This window comes from Electrona antarctica (assembly GCF_951216825.1).
Source record: "Electrona antarctica genome assembly, chromosome: 14".
Taxonomy (NCBI): domain Eukaryota; kingdom Metazoa; phylum Chordata; class Actinopteri; order Myctophiformes; family Myctophidae; genus Electrona; species Electrona antarctica.
Window position 1 is genome coordinate 19,778,738 of NC_136795.1, and position 15,945 is coordinate 19,794,682.

The window sequence follows — 15,945 nt, forward strand, 5'->3', positions numbered from 1 at the left end:
CCACCACAGGGGTGCACGTGCCTGGTGTCAAGTCGGTCGGACCCACGGCTGTCCAGAACGGCACAAAAAGACCTCTGCCCGGGCCCCGGTGTTAGGGGGAGGACGATTACCCGTTAACAAAAATCCCATACTACCTCAGCCCTAGCATCCAGTCCAGCCTACTCCAACTTCATTACCTTCATTATGACATGGAATTAAAAGTAAAAGATGGCCAAAATCGTGCCGTGTGCAAGCAACACACAAGCTATTTTCAAACACTGTGTTTTCAGCTATTTCTGGGACTAACAATGAGATGTCTGTTAACCTGTACTGAGTACTCTAATGTAAGTAATCCTGTAATTCTAATGAGCACATACAGTACATAGTAACTACAGTTACACCGGTCTTTCTTTTCTACCGTTAACCTTGCTTCAGACCAGGGCCAGCATGTCCAGGGCAAACAACGTGCCAGCCCCGTTGTAGAATATTGAAAATGAATTAACATGAATGAATATTTCCATGGACATCTCGCTTACCCAATCTAAGTAGCTACATGTAATTTGTTCTCTCTCTCTCTCTCTCTCTCTCTCTCTCTCTCTCTCTCTCTCTCTCTCATATAAATTAGAACAGTACACTGTTTAAGCTCAGAGGATACAAGTGTCGATGTTGGCTCCAACAATGAATCCTGTCACGTCAAAGTTGAGCTTGATGAACTTGCCCTGTGGACAGACCATGATTATGCTGTAAATGAATGCTAAATAGCAACAAGTTGATATCATTAATTACACAGCAGGCCACCAAAATGTGGGCTCAAAGTGACTTACAAATCGAGAGGAATTGTCATTCTTTATGGTTTTGGCATTTCCAAAGGCCTCCAGGATGGGGTTGGCTTGCAGCAACTGCTTCTCAAGCTCCCCCTATACAGCACAAGACATTAAAGGTCAGCTGTCTGTCTGTCTGTCTGTCTGTCTGTCTGTCTGTCTGTCTGTCTGTCTGTCTGTCTGTCTGTCTGTCTGTCTGTCTGTACATTTACTACATTATAAAATTATATCTTGTTCAGCACACAATAATCAATAGACGTGTAGCAAGATATGCACAAGCACACTAACTGACAGCACGAGCACAGAAAAATAAACAGATGCACACAGAGGTATGTGAATCAAGCACAATGCTCATGCTCTAGCAATAACAGTAAGTCTGAAAATGCTGAATGTGTACACAACATTCATGCAATATAGTAGTGATTAACGTAACAGGGTTGCAATACTGTTGGTCTATTCTTTGCCATTATTAAATGATAGTCATGCCACACAGTAAACCATTCTCAGTGTTAATTTACCATTTGTAAGTCTGAGTGTATAACAATTTAACCAAATGGACCTGTCTGGATACAGGTCCATTTGGGCAAATGGACACCATTTATATACTTCTGGATATACTCACATAGTCCAGACCTCCTCCCTGCTACAGTGGAGGGAGAGCACCATAAACTAGGTATTAGTAATCATTTGATATCCCTAGACTGACCTAGTGAAAAACATTCAAAATATATATGTTTTTTATATATATATATATGATGTTAATTCAAATAAGAGGTTGTTGTTGTTGCATGATTTATTGTCCGTGTTCCATGTTTGTTTCCTGTGGTTCATTGCCTGCAAGCAATAGAGGTTTCATAAATAGATTCATTCATTCATTCATTCATTTGCCTTTTAATCAGGGTTGTATGCAACATTCTCACACCCTTTGCTTCAAATGAGTGACGAGTTGTGGCCAAATCTGACCATGCATCACCCAACGGGACTCCCAGAAACATTGAAAAGCGACCTGAGAGTGAGAATGTGTTGTTTGAAAAGATCCACACCCACCACCGGCCTAACAGCCACAAGCTCCACGCCCACCACCGGCCTAACAGCCAGCGTTAAATACAGCTTTGTGCCGTGTAGATCTCCTCACCTTGACCATTGTGAGGGCACTGGGCTCCTGTTGTGTAGAATGTACACTTTAATACCAGCTTCTTGTTTTCCAACATCACAATAAACACAACTTAGTTCTCAAGAAAGACTTTGGCTAATGGCTATATGAATTTTGTAAATATACCTCTCTAAATTTCCATTGGTAATAAGTAGCCTTGTAATAAGTAGCCTTGCCGAGCCATAGGGCAGGAGCCTATCTCCTGTTTCTGTAGCGTGAGGCAGCTTGATGTACAAGTACACCCCCTGGACATGACGGCGACGCTAGTATGTCGCAGTGTTACTTGCTGACAAGAGCTGAGCTTGATGCCTTGTTAGCTTGAATATCATCTTGGCATGTGTGTCATACTGTTGTATGTGACCCAGCTTCATAAATGGACTATGAATTAGGCAATTGGCTGAACTGCAGGGTTGAATACATTTTCTGGAATTGTGTGTGTGTGTGTGTGTGTGTGTGTGTGTGTGTGTGTGTGTGTGTGTGTGTGTGTGTGTGTGTGTGTGTGTGTGTGTGTGTGTGTGTGTGTGTGTGTGTGCGTGTCAACTTACAGGGTCCTTCTTCCCCTTGTGTGACGAGGCCACCAGAGCCAGGTACTGAATCACCTTCTTGGTGTTCTCTGTCTTCCCAGCGCCTGACTCCCCTCTGGATGGAGGGATGAGAGGAGAGGGGTGAGGGGAGGGTGCTGAACAACTCAGCAGTGTTGATTTTGACAGCAAATTTCATTTACTTTTAGTCATATTTTAGTCATCTGAATTGTTTTAGTGTTAGTCTAGTTTTAGTCGACTGAATCTACAGTTGATTTTTTTGCGCACATTTTGGCAGGCCTTGATGGAGTCGTAATGCCTGATTTTATACTTAATTTCATGCTGAAAATAGCCAATCTACAAGCTCACGACTGCAACAAATTGTGAGCTTCTAGATCGGTGGTTAAGAAAATGTCACGCCGTCTTTTTAAAAAAAAACACTGACCCTGTGCTTTGAGAGTAGAAACAGATACAAAACATCTATTGTTAAGATGCAAATGTAAGCCAGCTATGAAAATGAATACGTGAAAGTCCTAATTCATTCAAATCAGGCTGATCTTCTTTCACTTTAGTGAAAATGACATTCCTCTCAGAGCCTCACATGAAAGTCATACTGTATGTGATGGAAAATATTTGGTGTTTTCACTCACGTGCACAGGATTGACTGGTCCTCACGGTCTATTGAGGCACAAAACAGTGGCAGAGAGAGAGAGAGAGGTTATTGGGGGATAAAATAGGCCCTGAACACAAACTGACCTTGATCTCCGTGCAAATCAAGCTGAACGCTTAAAGCTCTGACCTTCCAGGGTTTCAGGCCCATTCACCGGTATAGCAGGGTAATGAAAACTCCTTAAAAGCTAGTCAGAGATTAGATACTTCTGGCTAAAAATAGCTACTAGTGGACTCAGGGTCTCAGGGAGTATGCCGCTGTGCTCCATGTATGGCCATTTCCATGCTGAATGGAAAGTGGGGCTTGGTTTGAGGTCACTGACAGTAGACCATAGTCAGACTCCAGACAGATTGCTGTCAGCGCAGCACCTGCCATAACATGGGAACTCAGTGGGGAGGTTATATTTTATGGCATGACCTTGGCTTGGTAAAGGTATAATACATGATATACAGGAATACATGATACATGACTCATCTAAAAAATTCACAGTAAAACACAGTTAAAAATGTTCATTTAACATAGAGTGCACAGTATTCTGTGTGCAAATGTACACTATTCACCTATTCTGCATGTTGGTGTGGCCTTGTCTGTCCACCGTTGCTTTTTAGTCTCCGTCTCCACTCGTTTATTAATACAAAACATTGGTTGTTCAAGTTGTCGGCCCCCTTCTGACCCCATTCATATTGTATAACGAGGAAGCGTGATCGTCATTTGCTCGCTGTGATTTCTTTGGGACATGCACTACACGCACATACACACACACCAGGAGGTCCACTAACCTTGCATCATGTTCCTGTAGGCGTTGTCTGTGACGGAGTAAATATGTGGAGGCACCTCGTAACGCTTCTTGCCCTTGTACATCTCAATGACCTTCTGAGAGTAGATGGGTAACATCTTGTAGGGGTTCACCACCACGCAGAACAAGCCTGAGTACGTCTGGGAACATAGTACACAATGATCATCTCTGTCGGGTGGAAACCTCATATTAACTTTAAATATTTTTTAGCCCACGATTTTGCAACCCATGTTTTTTTAACCCAGTGCCAATTATGCAATGTAATCCTGGGCGCTACATTTCCTCTGCCAACCTGGGAAGAGCAACGTACTGACCTCATGCTTCCTTCTATGCATGAGGAGTCCAAGCTGTTTCTTTTCACCTGACAGGGGGGAGTTTCCCCGGCTGGACGTAGCGCGTGAAAGGAACACGTTATTCCAACCAGTTCCTTTCCCCTCCATTAGACGCCCCGCCCCGGCTGGCCAGGGGAGGCAGTTTAGAGACCAGGATTATTGTCTCCACCAGGCCGAAGGCATGGGGAGAGAGTATGTTTTGCACTCCGTCCGCGTGTGTGTGTGTGTCCTTCCGTCTGTCCGTTATCAGCTAATCTCCGGCACCGTTGGCCCGATCCATGCCAAACTGTGAACAACGAACCTCTGCCCCAAATATTCCTCAACGGCCTGTTATAGCGCCACCATGAGGCCGATTTATAACTGCATCACAACTTATGTATGCGCACTACCTAGAGGCCATGGAAAAACATTTTCCCTGCATCCCTCCACATCTGCCGGTTATAGCGCCACCATGAGGCCGATTTCTGCAAAACACATTGTTAATATGTTAGTCTCACAGATTTCATCCAAATCTCACGCAAATCGGTACACATGATCTCTGTAGTCATGTGATCAAGACGAGCCTGTTGGATTTCTCAGATTCTACACTGATTAGCTAAGATTGCCTTCCAAAGTTTTCAGGAGTAGCCCGTTTTGTACAAAATGCTGCACATGTCCTGCTCATCCAGAATTCTATCCTCAGAGATGCTATGAGTGATCTGGCTCTGCATTTCCTCAACAAAATGAAGACAATTGTTGCAAGAAACAAACAAACAAAAAAAACATGTTTATATTACTCCTAAACATTTTGCCAAACATCACACACACTCCTATCCTCCTGGTGGAGACCTGTGCCCAGAAGGGCACTTTTTCTAGTTGCATGTTTTTGTGAGGGTGGTACCTACCCTAGGGGACACGGGAAGAACATGCAAACTCCACACAGGAAGGCCCTTATGCCAACCCCGCCTCGGGTATGGGCACTGATGACACGGAGGAGAGATAGCGGGAATCGAACCCAGGACCTTCTAGCTGTGAGGCGACAGCACTACCGACTGTGCCACCGTGCCCCCCATGGAAACCTCATATTATGTCCAAAACTAAAATAGCTAAAGTAGTAGATCGAGCTCGAGGATCAGCTACTTTTGATGCTTTTGTGTGACACTGTAGTATGATCAAGTCGGATATTAATTTACAAAAAAACACAAAAAGTTAAATTATGGAGATAAGATATTTCTGCCAAACAGCAATGACGTGAGCGATGGATGCGTGTACAATGCACCTGTAGAGTATGGGTATTTGTGTTATACCAGTAATGGAAAATATGGATATCCAGTCAGGGTGAAGGTTGACTATATATTTAAGTAGATTCTGGCAGAAGAACAGCACACAGATCATAGGAACAAGCCTCCTGGCCTGTTTCATCTCAAATCATATGGAACACCTCTCGCTGTGTGTGTGTGTGTGTGTGTGTGTGTGTGTGTGTGTGTGTGTGTGTGTGTGTGTGTGTGTGTGTGTGTGTGTGTGTGTGTGTGTGCGTATGTGTGCGTGCGTGCGTGCGTGCGTGCGTGCGTGCGTGCGTGCGTGCGTGCGTGCGTGCGTGCGTGCGTGCGCGTGTGCTCACTGCTCACATAGATAAGGCTGGAGAAGTAGCGCTCCTTGAGGTTGTGGAGGACGGAGGCCTCGTTGAGGCAGGTTAGCGTGGCCATGTCCTCCACCTTGCTGAACTTGGGCGGATTCATCTTCTGGATGTCGTCCTTGTTCACGGTCACCTTCTGACCGTTGGGCAGCTCCACCACCACCTGCAGAGGACCAGGATGGACACCACTGTGTTTGAGATGAGGAGTAAGACCTGAGGCCGTTTCTACAAATGTCTACTCTAGCTTGAAATGCCTTGTTGTCAAATAAAATACATTTGCCTTGCCGTACATGCATCATAAGAAAATAGCCGATCTACAGAGCTTCGGCTATTGACTGTGCATCACACCATCGAACGACTAATAACTTAAGCATGACAGACAGACCTTTAGAGACCAGCCCTATATTTTGTTTCAGTTTGATCGTAGCTTCACAGTAAAAGATACGGGACATATACCGGTATGTAAAAGGGGGAGATAACATGCAAATGTTTGAAAATTGTAAAAGCCAAGCAAATGGTTGTATTATAATCCTTATAATTTGGGTTTAATGACACATACCTTGCCACTTTAACCATACACATGAACCATTATTACTATTTGATGTGATTTTATACCTGCTCTGTTTTTCATTAAAATACTTTAATGCTTTGTTTTTGTCACTTTAACCAGAGAAAAAATAACTATGACTTGATATACCTGATGCTATTTTTTATCTATTTGATATGTTTTACACCTGCACAAGAAGGTGCCATGCTATTCTTCCATTGCTGATTTTGTAATATACTGGAATGTGTATGCTTTATTTGACTGCTCTCCTGTTATTTGCGTTGACTGTCTATTCTCTTTCCCTGTTCTAACTCTTTCAGTAACTGCAAATTTGAGAGCTTGCACGGAAAATAATTTCAACTACTCTTTGATACCTCATTGCCCTTCTCCTCCTTGATGCTGGCTGCCTCGAAACCGTCCCTCTCCGCAGGAATCCACACCATCTTCTTGGCCGACCAGTCGGGCTGAGCCGCCCCGCTGTTGTGAAAGTCATTCTGGAGGAAGAGGTACTTGTCGTCATCGTCAGCCATCGTGGAAATGTCACTGGGAGTTGACTGGATGTCTGGCGTGGAAGAGCCGGGGCCTGGAGTGTCACTGGCAACCGGGTCCTGCGGCGTGTCGATGGTAGATGGGTTGATCTCGGGTGGGTCACTGGCACTTAAATCAGTTTCTAGTTTGTTGGTGGCAGATGAGACGAAGTGTGATCTGCAGACAAGACACAAGGTAGTATTTTATTGACACTTAAAACATATATACTTGGTTGACTGGAGTCCCCCAGGGATTAATATTTGTCCATTTTCCCTCTACAACAAATCTCTTCACTGATAATAGCCAGGCTTGTAGATCTGCTATATTCACCGAAGGTTCGCCCCCCAGAATTGAGATGTGAAGGTTTATGTGGTTACATCTGGGAGTGAGTTCACGGAGTTGTTGATTACAGCAGTGATCAAGTGATCAAAAAAATCAAGGACAAAAATCTTCATTCTGCTGACCATTGCTTCACTGATGCTGCCTGAGGCATCCAAGCCATAAAAGGTTCATCTGAGGAGAGTCAGGGGACCATTTTGGTAACACTTTCTAATTTATGAAGTCCATGTCTATAAGGCATTCAAATTTCAAAAAATCACACCTGTGTGAAGTGAGTGGTGCAACTCCGTGTGGGGGTCCCCGGGGGGTCCCTGGAACTTCCAGGAACCCCCAGGAACAAGCCCAGGGTACCGGCCCGGTTCCGGCGAGCCGCCGCGTGTCCGAAACGGTCGAAAAATTACATAGTGTGGGGGTCCCCGGGGGTCTCCGGAACATCCAGACCCCCAGGAACGCGCCCAGGGGGTCGGGCCGGTTCCGGTGAGCCGCCCCATGTCCGAAACAGTTGAGAAATGACTGTTACCGTATGGGGGTCCCTCTACTGTACTGTACTGTACTGTACTGTACTGTACTGTACTGTACTGTACTGTACTGTACTGTACTGTACTGTACTGTACTGTACTTGTCACACCCAAAATCATCATATACAGTATATAGTGAATATGTGTGTGTGTGTGTGTGTGTGTGTGTGTGTGTGTATTAGGCTGCACAACAGTGACACTTGGTGATGGAAACCAACCAAACGCTATTTTCGTGCTCGGACAGAGGAACACAGCCAGGGACACAGCCAGCCAGAGACACACAAAGCTCTGTATATGAGTGGTTGCACCACGCAAAAAAAGCACCATAATCCGCTGTATACTTATAGTTGTAAATACTCATATTGATATTGAAGAACACATTATGGTAAAGTGAAAGTGTTTTATGTAAGAAAAACAAAAAATGTTTCTGTCTACACCTCCACGACATGTATTTATGTAAAGCACCAATGACCACTTTAACTTATAATTACACAATAATGCATTATAACAGTTATTGTAATACATTATAAAATTATTCTAACATATTACAGTGCAACTATGATAATATAATACACTATGATCCTTGCACAAGACATTATTAAATGCTTCATAATGCATGTTAGTTATTGTTATCAAGCATTATGAGTATTTCTGAATGCTTATAACTTTATCATTCTTTGTTATGGGCAGATTGGAATGCATTGCAAGTATGTTTAATATAAGGCATTATAGACTTAGCTTCATAGACAGTGTTATTCTAGGACACAGCGTAGTGTGCTCGTCTCATCACACAGGGGTCTTCACAAGGGGGTCCTCACAGTTACTAAAAGGGGGCAGCCAAATGGGAAGATGTATATTTCTTTACATCAACCACTTGAACGCTAGCATTCTTATTCTGAGGATAACTTTAGCCAAAAATAGCAGATCTACAAGCTCACAACATTGGCTATTTTTGGAAAGAGAGGTTTGGTGTAGAGGGGGAAAAAGAGCAGACAACAAAGTGGAAGGTCAAGTTTACTAAGTATTGACGACTGAAAATGCACATTAACATGAATACAACATACACCGATTACAGTGCTGTCAAACAAGTCTATGAAGCTATGACATCTACAAAAATAATAACAGCAACACAATGTTATACAATATGTAGTGCGGGGGTCCCTGCTTCATCTCTCTCAACTAAGGAGTCCTTGGATTGAAAAACGTTGACCCCTGACACAGAACACAAAGTCATGCACCCTGAACGAAACACCTCTTTCTTCCCATTCAAATGCCATAATGGTAACATTTACTACATTTGCGTTTAATGACCTGGCCCGGACAGATAGAGCAGTGGCGTCATCGATATGACACTACGCAATCAATACATTTCCATACTGCAGGTTTGCATCAGGCTACTTACTCACTTATCCTCGTCTGCAGGTGACAAGGCTGCGCCGTTTGCCTTGACCGTCCATTGAACAGGTGACAATAAAATATGCAAAGTAGCAGCATGCCGATAACAACCCCTATAATCCAAAACCCTGCAGGTGCCATTTTGCAATGCCCATGTTTGGCTACCTCCCTTGTGCTCAATGTGTTGTGGGCCCAGAGAGGGATGCTAGCTACTTCTTGAGCCATATACTACCTTATAAGGTGCAACCTCATGTGTCCAGCCAAGCTCGCCGTTCATGCCAAAATGTGTGTGGCCACTGGCACATATAAAAGTGTTGGCAAAACAATCATTTTATAAACTCTATATCTGACATCTCTTAGGTCTAAGTTTAGGATAAATTAATATTCAACTGAAATGGAAGTGATCAACATGGATGTAAGGGCAGAATTAGTCATCCAGTAGCCTACCCCTGGATTGCAACATAAAACGTCTAAGTATACATTGCTTTACTTAAAGAATTGCTTAAATCAACTGAAATGTGGCCAAAGACAATAGGCTATTATTATTACTTATTACCATAAGTATTATTTGTGAAAACACGAATTATTATTTCTAAACACACCTATTATTTGTGAACACAACCAGCTTGTTAATTTTTTAGTGTTATAAGTCAAAGTGTGTGTAGCCGAACATATGGATAAAATAAGGGTCCATTTGGTGCTATGTAGCTGTTTAAGGTGAATAAGCTCTTCATACTTACGTTGTGGTGTCTTGGTGGCTGATGAGTGCTGACTGTAGGCAGCATGCAGCTCCAGACAGAGACAGGACGGGTTAGATGGAGCCGTGATGCAGAACTGTTCATCCTCAAGCTGCAGCATCATCCTGCAAACTATTTAAACAGGCCCGCTACACCTGGGGGAGGACCCACCCCCACCCCCGCCTCCTCCGTTTCCCCAGTAACCAAAGATAACAACAGCGCTGATGCCATAGGGTAGCTTTTTCGCCACTGACTGACTGACTGACTGGCTGTAACATAACTGTAGGCCTACTTTTGAGTTTATCATATAGGCCTAGTGAGTTTATAGCTCTTCTGACAACAAAGCATGTGCAGTGAATCTAGAATATACTGCAAAGAACAGTTTAGTATTAAATTGGTTCTTGTTGGGATTCAAGCAACAGCATACATTTCAAAAGGAATAGTTTTACATTTGTTTGATTTAATTGATCCAAGTGGTGTGTGTATGGAAAACACTGAGTGGCAAGTTAGAATATTTGTGTTAACATAAAGTTTACAGAGAAAACATATTAGTCTATTAATAGGCTTGGATAAAGTCCTATTTTCTTCCTACTTCTTTTCGGATATGAGATTTGTAGGCTACCTATTTATGATATTGTGCTGCCAATTGTATTGGTTAGTGTGCCCCAGGGGTCTTCAACATGGGGTTGAAGATCTAGGGCCCAAGGGGGTCCTCAGAGTTACTAAAGGGGTCACCAAATCTTTGTGTGATAAGAGCTTAAAAAATAAATAAAATAAAAGTAATGCAAACCATGCACCTGAACCCATATACCATATATCTCTATTCTGGGGTGAATCTACAAGCTAACAAAGTTCTGCGAGGCGTTGTGAGCTTGTAGGTCGGCTATACTTGGCAAGAGGTTTGGGTGTATAAGGAAAAAAGAGCAGACGAAGTACAGTGCCAAAGGTCATGACATGTTGTTTATCAGGCAGGTATTGAGGGTTTAAGCGGTTAAATGCATCTAGGTTAAATGTCTGAAAATACAAATGAATCCAACATAGAAAAGATAAGGTGTAAAAAAAGAAGAAGAAAAAAAACACTGAGTGCTGTGATAGATCTATGAAAAAGTTGAATCTGCATTGCAACACTAGGTCTCTGCTCTGCTCTGCCTCGCTGTCTGTCTGTCTGTCTGTCTGTCTGTCTCTCTCTCTCTCTCTCTCTCTCTGCTAAAGCGTCCCATACACAAGAGTTTTGACAAGATTTTGGAAAGATTTTTAAAATACCCCTGTTTTAGCATGCCATATTTTTGTTTTTCTTTACTTGTGCCTGCTAGCTATCAACACAGGCATAAAATTACCCTATTCGCAGGTGTCTCATTTTGTCGTTGTGGTAGTGGTGTGTGTGTTGTGTTTCTTTATTTCTTCTTTCCCACTTAAACGGCATGGCGCTCCAAAGTCGGGAGGATTCCCAGGCGGCGGAGGACGTGCAAGACGAGGAGTTTGACAAGTACTTCATCGTGTTCGACGGCTCGTCGCCGGAGGACGTGTCTCACGCCAAGCAGCTGTGGAGCTCCGTGTCCCTCCAGCCGCCGCTGGAGTCCCGGCTGGTGTCATCAGACATCCGCCAGAGGCTGCCCGTGGCCCGGCCGCACCTGCGCGACGCCTCCGGTGCAGCTGCCGAAAGGGGGCGCTCAGCTCCAGCAACAACTACAACAACCACAATGCCCCACGGTAACGTACATTACATTTTTTTTGTGTATATATATATATATATATATATATATATATATATATATATATATATATATATACACATTTCATTTCATTTCATATATACACACACACACACACACACAGGGTAATGATAATGATGCATGTAGGGCAGGCAACCATCATTAACAACATTGGCACAGGGAGGGTGACTGCTGAGAGAGGTTTTTTCTTTTCAAATTAAATATTAAAAAAAGTTAAATTAAGTCACCTCTAAAATTACACCCTGCACATACTTCTACATTCATTCAAACTCCTAACTGAGGGAGTCTGAGACTTGACTTGGTCGTTGACCAATATTACTGAGTGCCAAGCAGGAGGCATTGGGTTCCATTTGTGTATTGTATGCTAGTCTTTGAGCCCCAACCTCTGGGCGGACAACTAACCGCATTACCGCAAGGCCATGAGCTGTCCATGTATACTTAACATTATTTCCGACCATTATCTAAACCATCCAATTATAATAATTAATTTATCATGAAAAAAAAGAAGCCAGTTTAACATTGAGGTGCCCACAATTCGTGTTTAGGTGCCCACGCAGCCTGTATCCCAATGCTCCAGCAGCAGCAGCAACGGCTCCAAGCTGAGGAGGAGAAGAGGAGGTACTTGGCCGTGGCCATCCAGAGAGAGGAGATTCTGGCTCTGATGCAGAAACGGAGAGAGCAGAGGATCCAGAAGGAGATGCTGGCCAGAGCTTTTAAACCCAAGATGGACAGCAGAGCAGCAAAACATGAAAGGAGACCTTCAGATGAAGAGCTGGAGATGGACAAGGACATTGTCCAACAGCTCCGGTAGTCTGATCGATAATCTCTCAAGAACGGATTCCGAGCTGCGCTACTGAATCTGTCGAGAGGGGCATTCTTTTTTTTTCTAGGTGTGAAATGTACTGTCCATGAAGCCAACCTAAGAAGGATGATGTTTGAAGACATTTTATTAGCAGATTGAATAAGATTTGTATGCACACATATCTTGGGTTTTCACAGCAGTTGGTGTAATTTATTTATTAGAATTATTTATTTTAATTAATTCACATTTATTTAACAATAATTGTGAAGAACTAAAATGTTTTCCTCTGTTTCTAGGTCCCTAAGATTTTGGGTGATGTAATGCTGACTACTTGCCACATGATGGCAGTAACGGCCAAGATACTCTGTGCACATGCTCTGGTAGTCTGGTCAAAGTATTATTGGTGACAGTTCTGGGCTGGCATAATTTATCTGTGTTGATCAAGAATGGCTTTCAAACAACAACTTAGTTCTAAACAAACAGATTAACAGAAGTCTTGTAGTATGCTTTTTGGCACTAGATACCATCTTAACCGTGCTCCGTCTGACTACCTAATAATAACCTGGAACCTAATAATGCCGTTATCAACTTGTCATAGCACCCATTTTAACTGTCTGTCATGGCATGTGTCCCACATGGAGATCTCTGTATCTGCCTGTGTCTGAAGAGGCAAACTGACTGACTGTGAAAAGTGGACTGGTTAAGTAATCAATTGTCAGGTGTGGGGTTGCCATGGCAATCAATTGGCTGAGGCAGAGGCTGGAAATTGCACAGATGAGGGGACTTGGCCTCATTTGGCCCACACCCACTGGCAGAGCCTGACCAGAGCCTTTTGTGGTGGTTCTGGACAACCGCTGGTCTGCGGGAAAAAAGAAAAATGGTGGTGAGCATGTTTTGGGGTGAGCCTTCCGGTTACACTGAGGAGTGATATATGGATATCTAATGGAGATGGGGATGACTTGATGAACAAGAATTTACAGAGAGAGACAATAGATAAAGTTCAGTTTGGAGACAAAATAAGTGACAGGTACTATATTTATTACAAGGACATCCTGTATTTAATTGATTTGAAGATAGAACAACCTCATGGTGTAGAGAAAGTTCAATTTGGAGAGTTGGAGACATAGTTTGAGGTACATTACAAGGACATACTGTATTACAAGGATTTGAAGACAGATGGCCTTCCCCACTGTGCTGTTTGGAGACAATATCTAGTTTGAGGTACTATATTACAATAAGGTAGGCTACTATTAATACAAGGAGGTTCTATATTACAAGTGCTAATATTACACATTTGAAGGGAGACAAACCTTCCCTTTGTAGAGAAAGTTTGGAATGATATACAGTACACAGAACAGGTCAAAATAATTGAACTTAGGCTAAATATGGTAAATGTTTTCCTATTGATATATTGATATGTATATTTCTCATCATTCACTGTGGATTGACTATAGCTTACTGTACAGGATAGATTCTCCATGTGTTCACTTTGACTGCATTTATATTATAATAGTTCACCATACAAATCCCAGCAGAGAGCCAGACAAGAACCTGTGAATCTCCTAATCCTCGTACGTTACTTACTACCCGTTTACTCCGTCGTTTCCTCCCCCGGATATCATTAGGCCACTTAGGTCAACGGATCAGGGGCTCCTTAAGGTTCCACGCACCGAGCTAAAGTTAAAAGGTGACCGGCAGACTGAGCCTTTTCGGTCGCTGCTCCTAATCTGTGGAACAACCTACCGTTAATTATTAGGTCTGCACCCTCATTAGACACTTAAAAGCAGACTAAAAACACCTGTTCTCCCAGACCTCCTTACCTTGGAGTAATGGTTGGACACTGTTTTCCTCATGCCTTTTTAGTTGTATTTGTGTGTTTTATTCCTCGATGTGTTGTGTAATATGTGATGTTTATGTGTTTATATTTTGTGCAATGTGTACATGTATTTTAGTTGTTGTTTTTTAGCTGTACAGCACTTTGGTTTTGGCCGTTTTTAAATGTGCTACAATAAAATTGACTAGACTCTTATTTTTTCATCCTTGAAGCTTAGATGTATCTCTTACCTATATCAGTATCTGTCGTGTCATTAATTATTTACTGCAGTGCTGCTATGACAACTGAATTTTCTTTGCAGGATCAATAAATGTGTGTCTATCTACTATATTATAAGTCTATTTAGCTACTATAAGGAGGTGCTATATTGCAAGGAGGTAGTCTGTATTACAAGTATTTAAAGAGAGTGTAAAGAGACTTCAGTTTGGAGTCCATATTTATAGTCCTAGAACTGTCAGCATTTACTCTTTGTTACACGTCTCTAGTAGAAAATGGAATGGGCATACCACAAAACCACAAGTGTTCATTTAAACACGACCCTAGCATCCCCATTGTCGGTACGCCATAATAGGCGACGGTGGCTCAGGGGTAGAGTGGTCGGATGGGAACCGCAAGGTGTTCCCATGAGCAGGTTGGTGCCTTGGATGGTTTCCGCTGCCATTGGTGTATGCATGTGTGAATGTAATGCACAATCTACGTAAATCGCCTTGGATAAAGGGGCTATATGAATGCACCATTTACCATTTTAAGGCAAACATTCGGCAAAGAATGCCTACAAGCAGAACGGCTATTTTTGGTGAAGAAATTTGATGCAGAGGGGAAAAGACAGTCAAGTACAGGAGGACCTCAGTAAATGAAGTATATACAGTACAGTAGGGTTTAAGTGGTTAACTGTTTGGTACAAATTCACCTGAGAACATGGACTCCTGATTGGAGGACGAGATTAGAATATTGTTATGCGGCTCGTCTGGTGTTCAACCGCCCCAAGTTCTCCCACACAACCATCCTTCTCCGTTCTCTACACTGGCTCCCCGTAGCGGCCCGCATCCAGTTCAAAACCCTGGTGTTAGCCTATAGGGCAGTGAAAGGAACAGCTCCTTCCTACCTCCGGGCTATGGTCGATGCCTACACCCCTGCCCGACCACTTCGGTCTGCCACCTCGGGGCGACTGATTGCCTCGTCACTCAAGGGTCCTTCTGGCCGATCCACACGGTCACGACTCTTTTCTGTTCTGGCCCCACAGTGGTGGAATGAACTCCCCACTGATGTTAGGACAGCAGAGTCACTGCCCATATTTCGCCGCAGGTTGAAAACCCACCTCTTCAGGAAACACTACCCTTCCTCTCTGCCTGACCTACTTGTTGTTAACTAGTTGTACGAACGCTTGTTTTCTATTGTTGTATTGTTTATTGGATCTTGTTTAGTCGATACACTTAATTGTTTTAGCTCATGCTCATTTGATTTAGCTATTTTGTCTCATCTGGTTAAGGAAATAGGTAGCTGATATATTGCACTTTTACCTTAGCGCTAGGTATACTCTTGGTTGCTTGTTTTTGCAGAAAATGCACTAAAGACTTCTGGTGATTAGTAGTTTTTGTTCCCTACCTATGTTGAATACACTTATT

At 43.0% G+C, this 15,945-nt stretch overlaps 2 protein-coding genes across 2 annotated transcripts in view; one reads left to right on the forward strand and one right to left on the reverse strand.

The window, feature by feature from the left end:
- Positions 1-10,051, reverse strand: part of LOC306937047 (myosin-14-like) — a gene marked incomplete at its 3' end in the record, with an annotated part of 48,104 nt that extends 38,053 nt beyond the window's left edge. The window contains exons 1-9 of the mRNA XM_079520722.1: positions 9,955-10,051; positions 6,809-7,139; positions 5,880-6,050; positions 3,924-4,080; positions 3,125-3,152; positions 2,499-2,592; positions 1,423-1,443; positions 804-896; positions 635-698 (exon numbers count right to left, since the gene is read on the reverse strand). Of these exons, the coding sequence (XP_079376848.1) occupies positions 635-698; positions 804-896; positions 1,423-1,443; positions 2,499-2,592; positions 3,125-3,152; positions 3,924-4,080; positions 5,880-6,050; positions 6,809-6,964 (784 nt within the window). The 5' untranslated portion in view covers positions 6,965-7,139; positions 9,955-10,051. The remainder of the gene's footprint in view (positions 1-634; positions 699-803; positions 897-1,422; positions 1,444-2,498; positions 2,593-3,124; positions 3,153-3,923; positions 4,081-5,879; positions 6,051-6,808; positions 7,140-9,954) is intronic.
- Positions 10,052-11,298: 1,247 nt separating this feature from the next.
- On the forward strand, positions 11,299-14,495 carry hoatz (HOATZ cilia and flagella associated protein). The gene is made up of 2 exons (XM_079521285.1): positions 11,299-11,661; positions 12,230-14,495. The coding sequence occupies exons 1-2, from the start codon at positions 11,373-11,375 to the stop codon at positions 12,493-12,495; spliced, it is 555 nt and encodes a 184-aa protein (XP_079377411.1). The 5' UTR covers positions 11,299-11,372; the 3' UTR covers positions 12,496-14,495.
- Positions 14,496-15,945: the final 1,450 nt, after the last annotated feature.

What these genes read in the sequence shown, in the direction of transcription:
- hoatz (XM_079521285.1), top strand. Translation starts at nt 11,373, where the DNA reads ATGGCGCTCCAAAGTCGGGAGGATTCCCAGGCGGCGGAGGACGTGCAA. An exon ending in AACAACCACAATGCCCCACG is followed by an intron (nt 11,662 to 12,229) that starts GTAACGTACATT and finishes ATTCGTGTTTAG; the next exon opens with GTGCCCACGCAGCCTGTATC.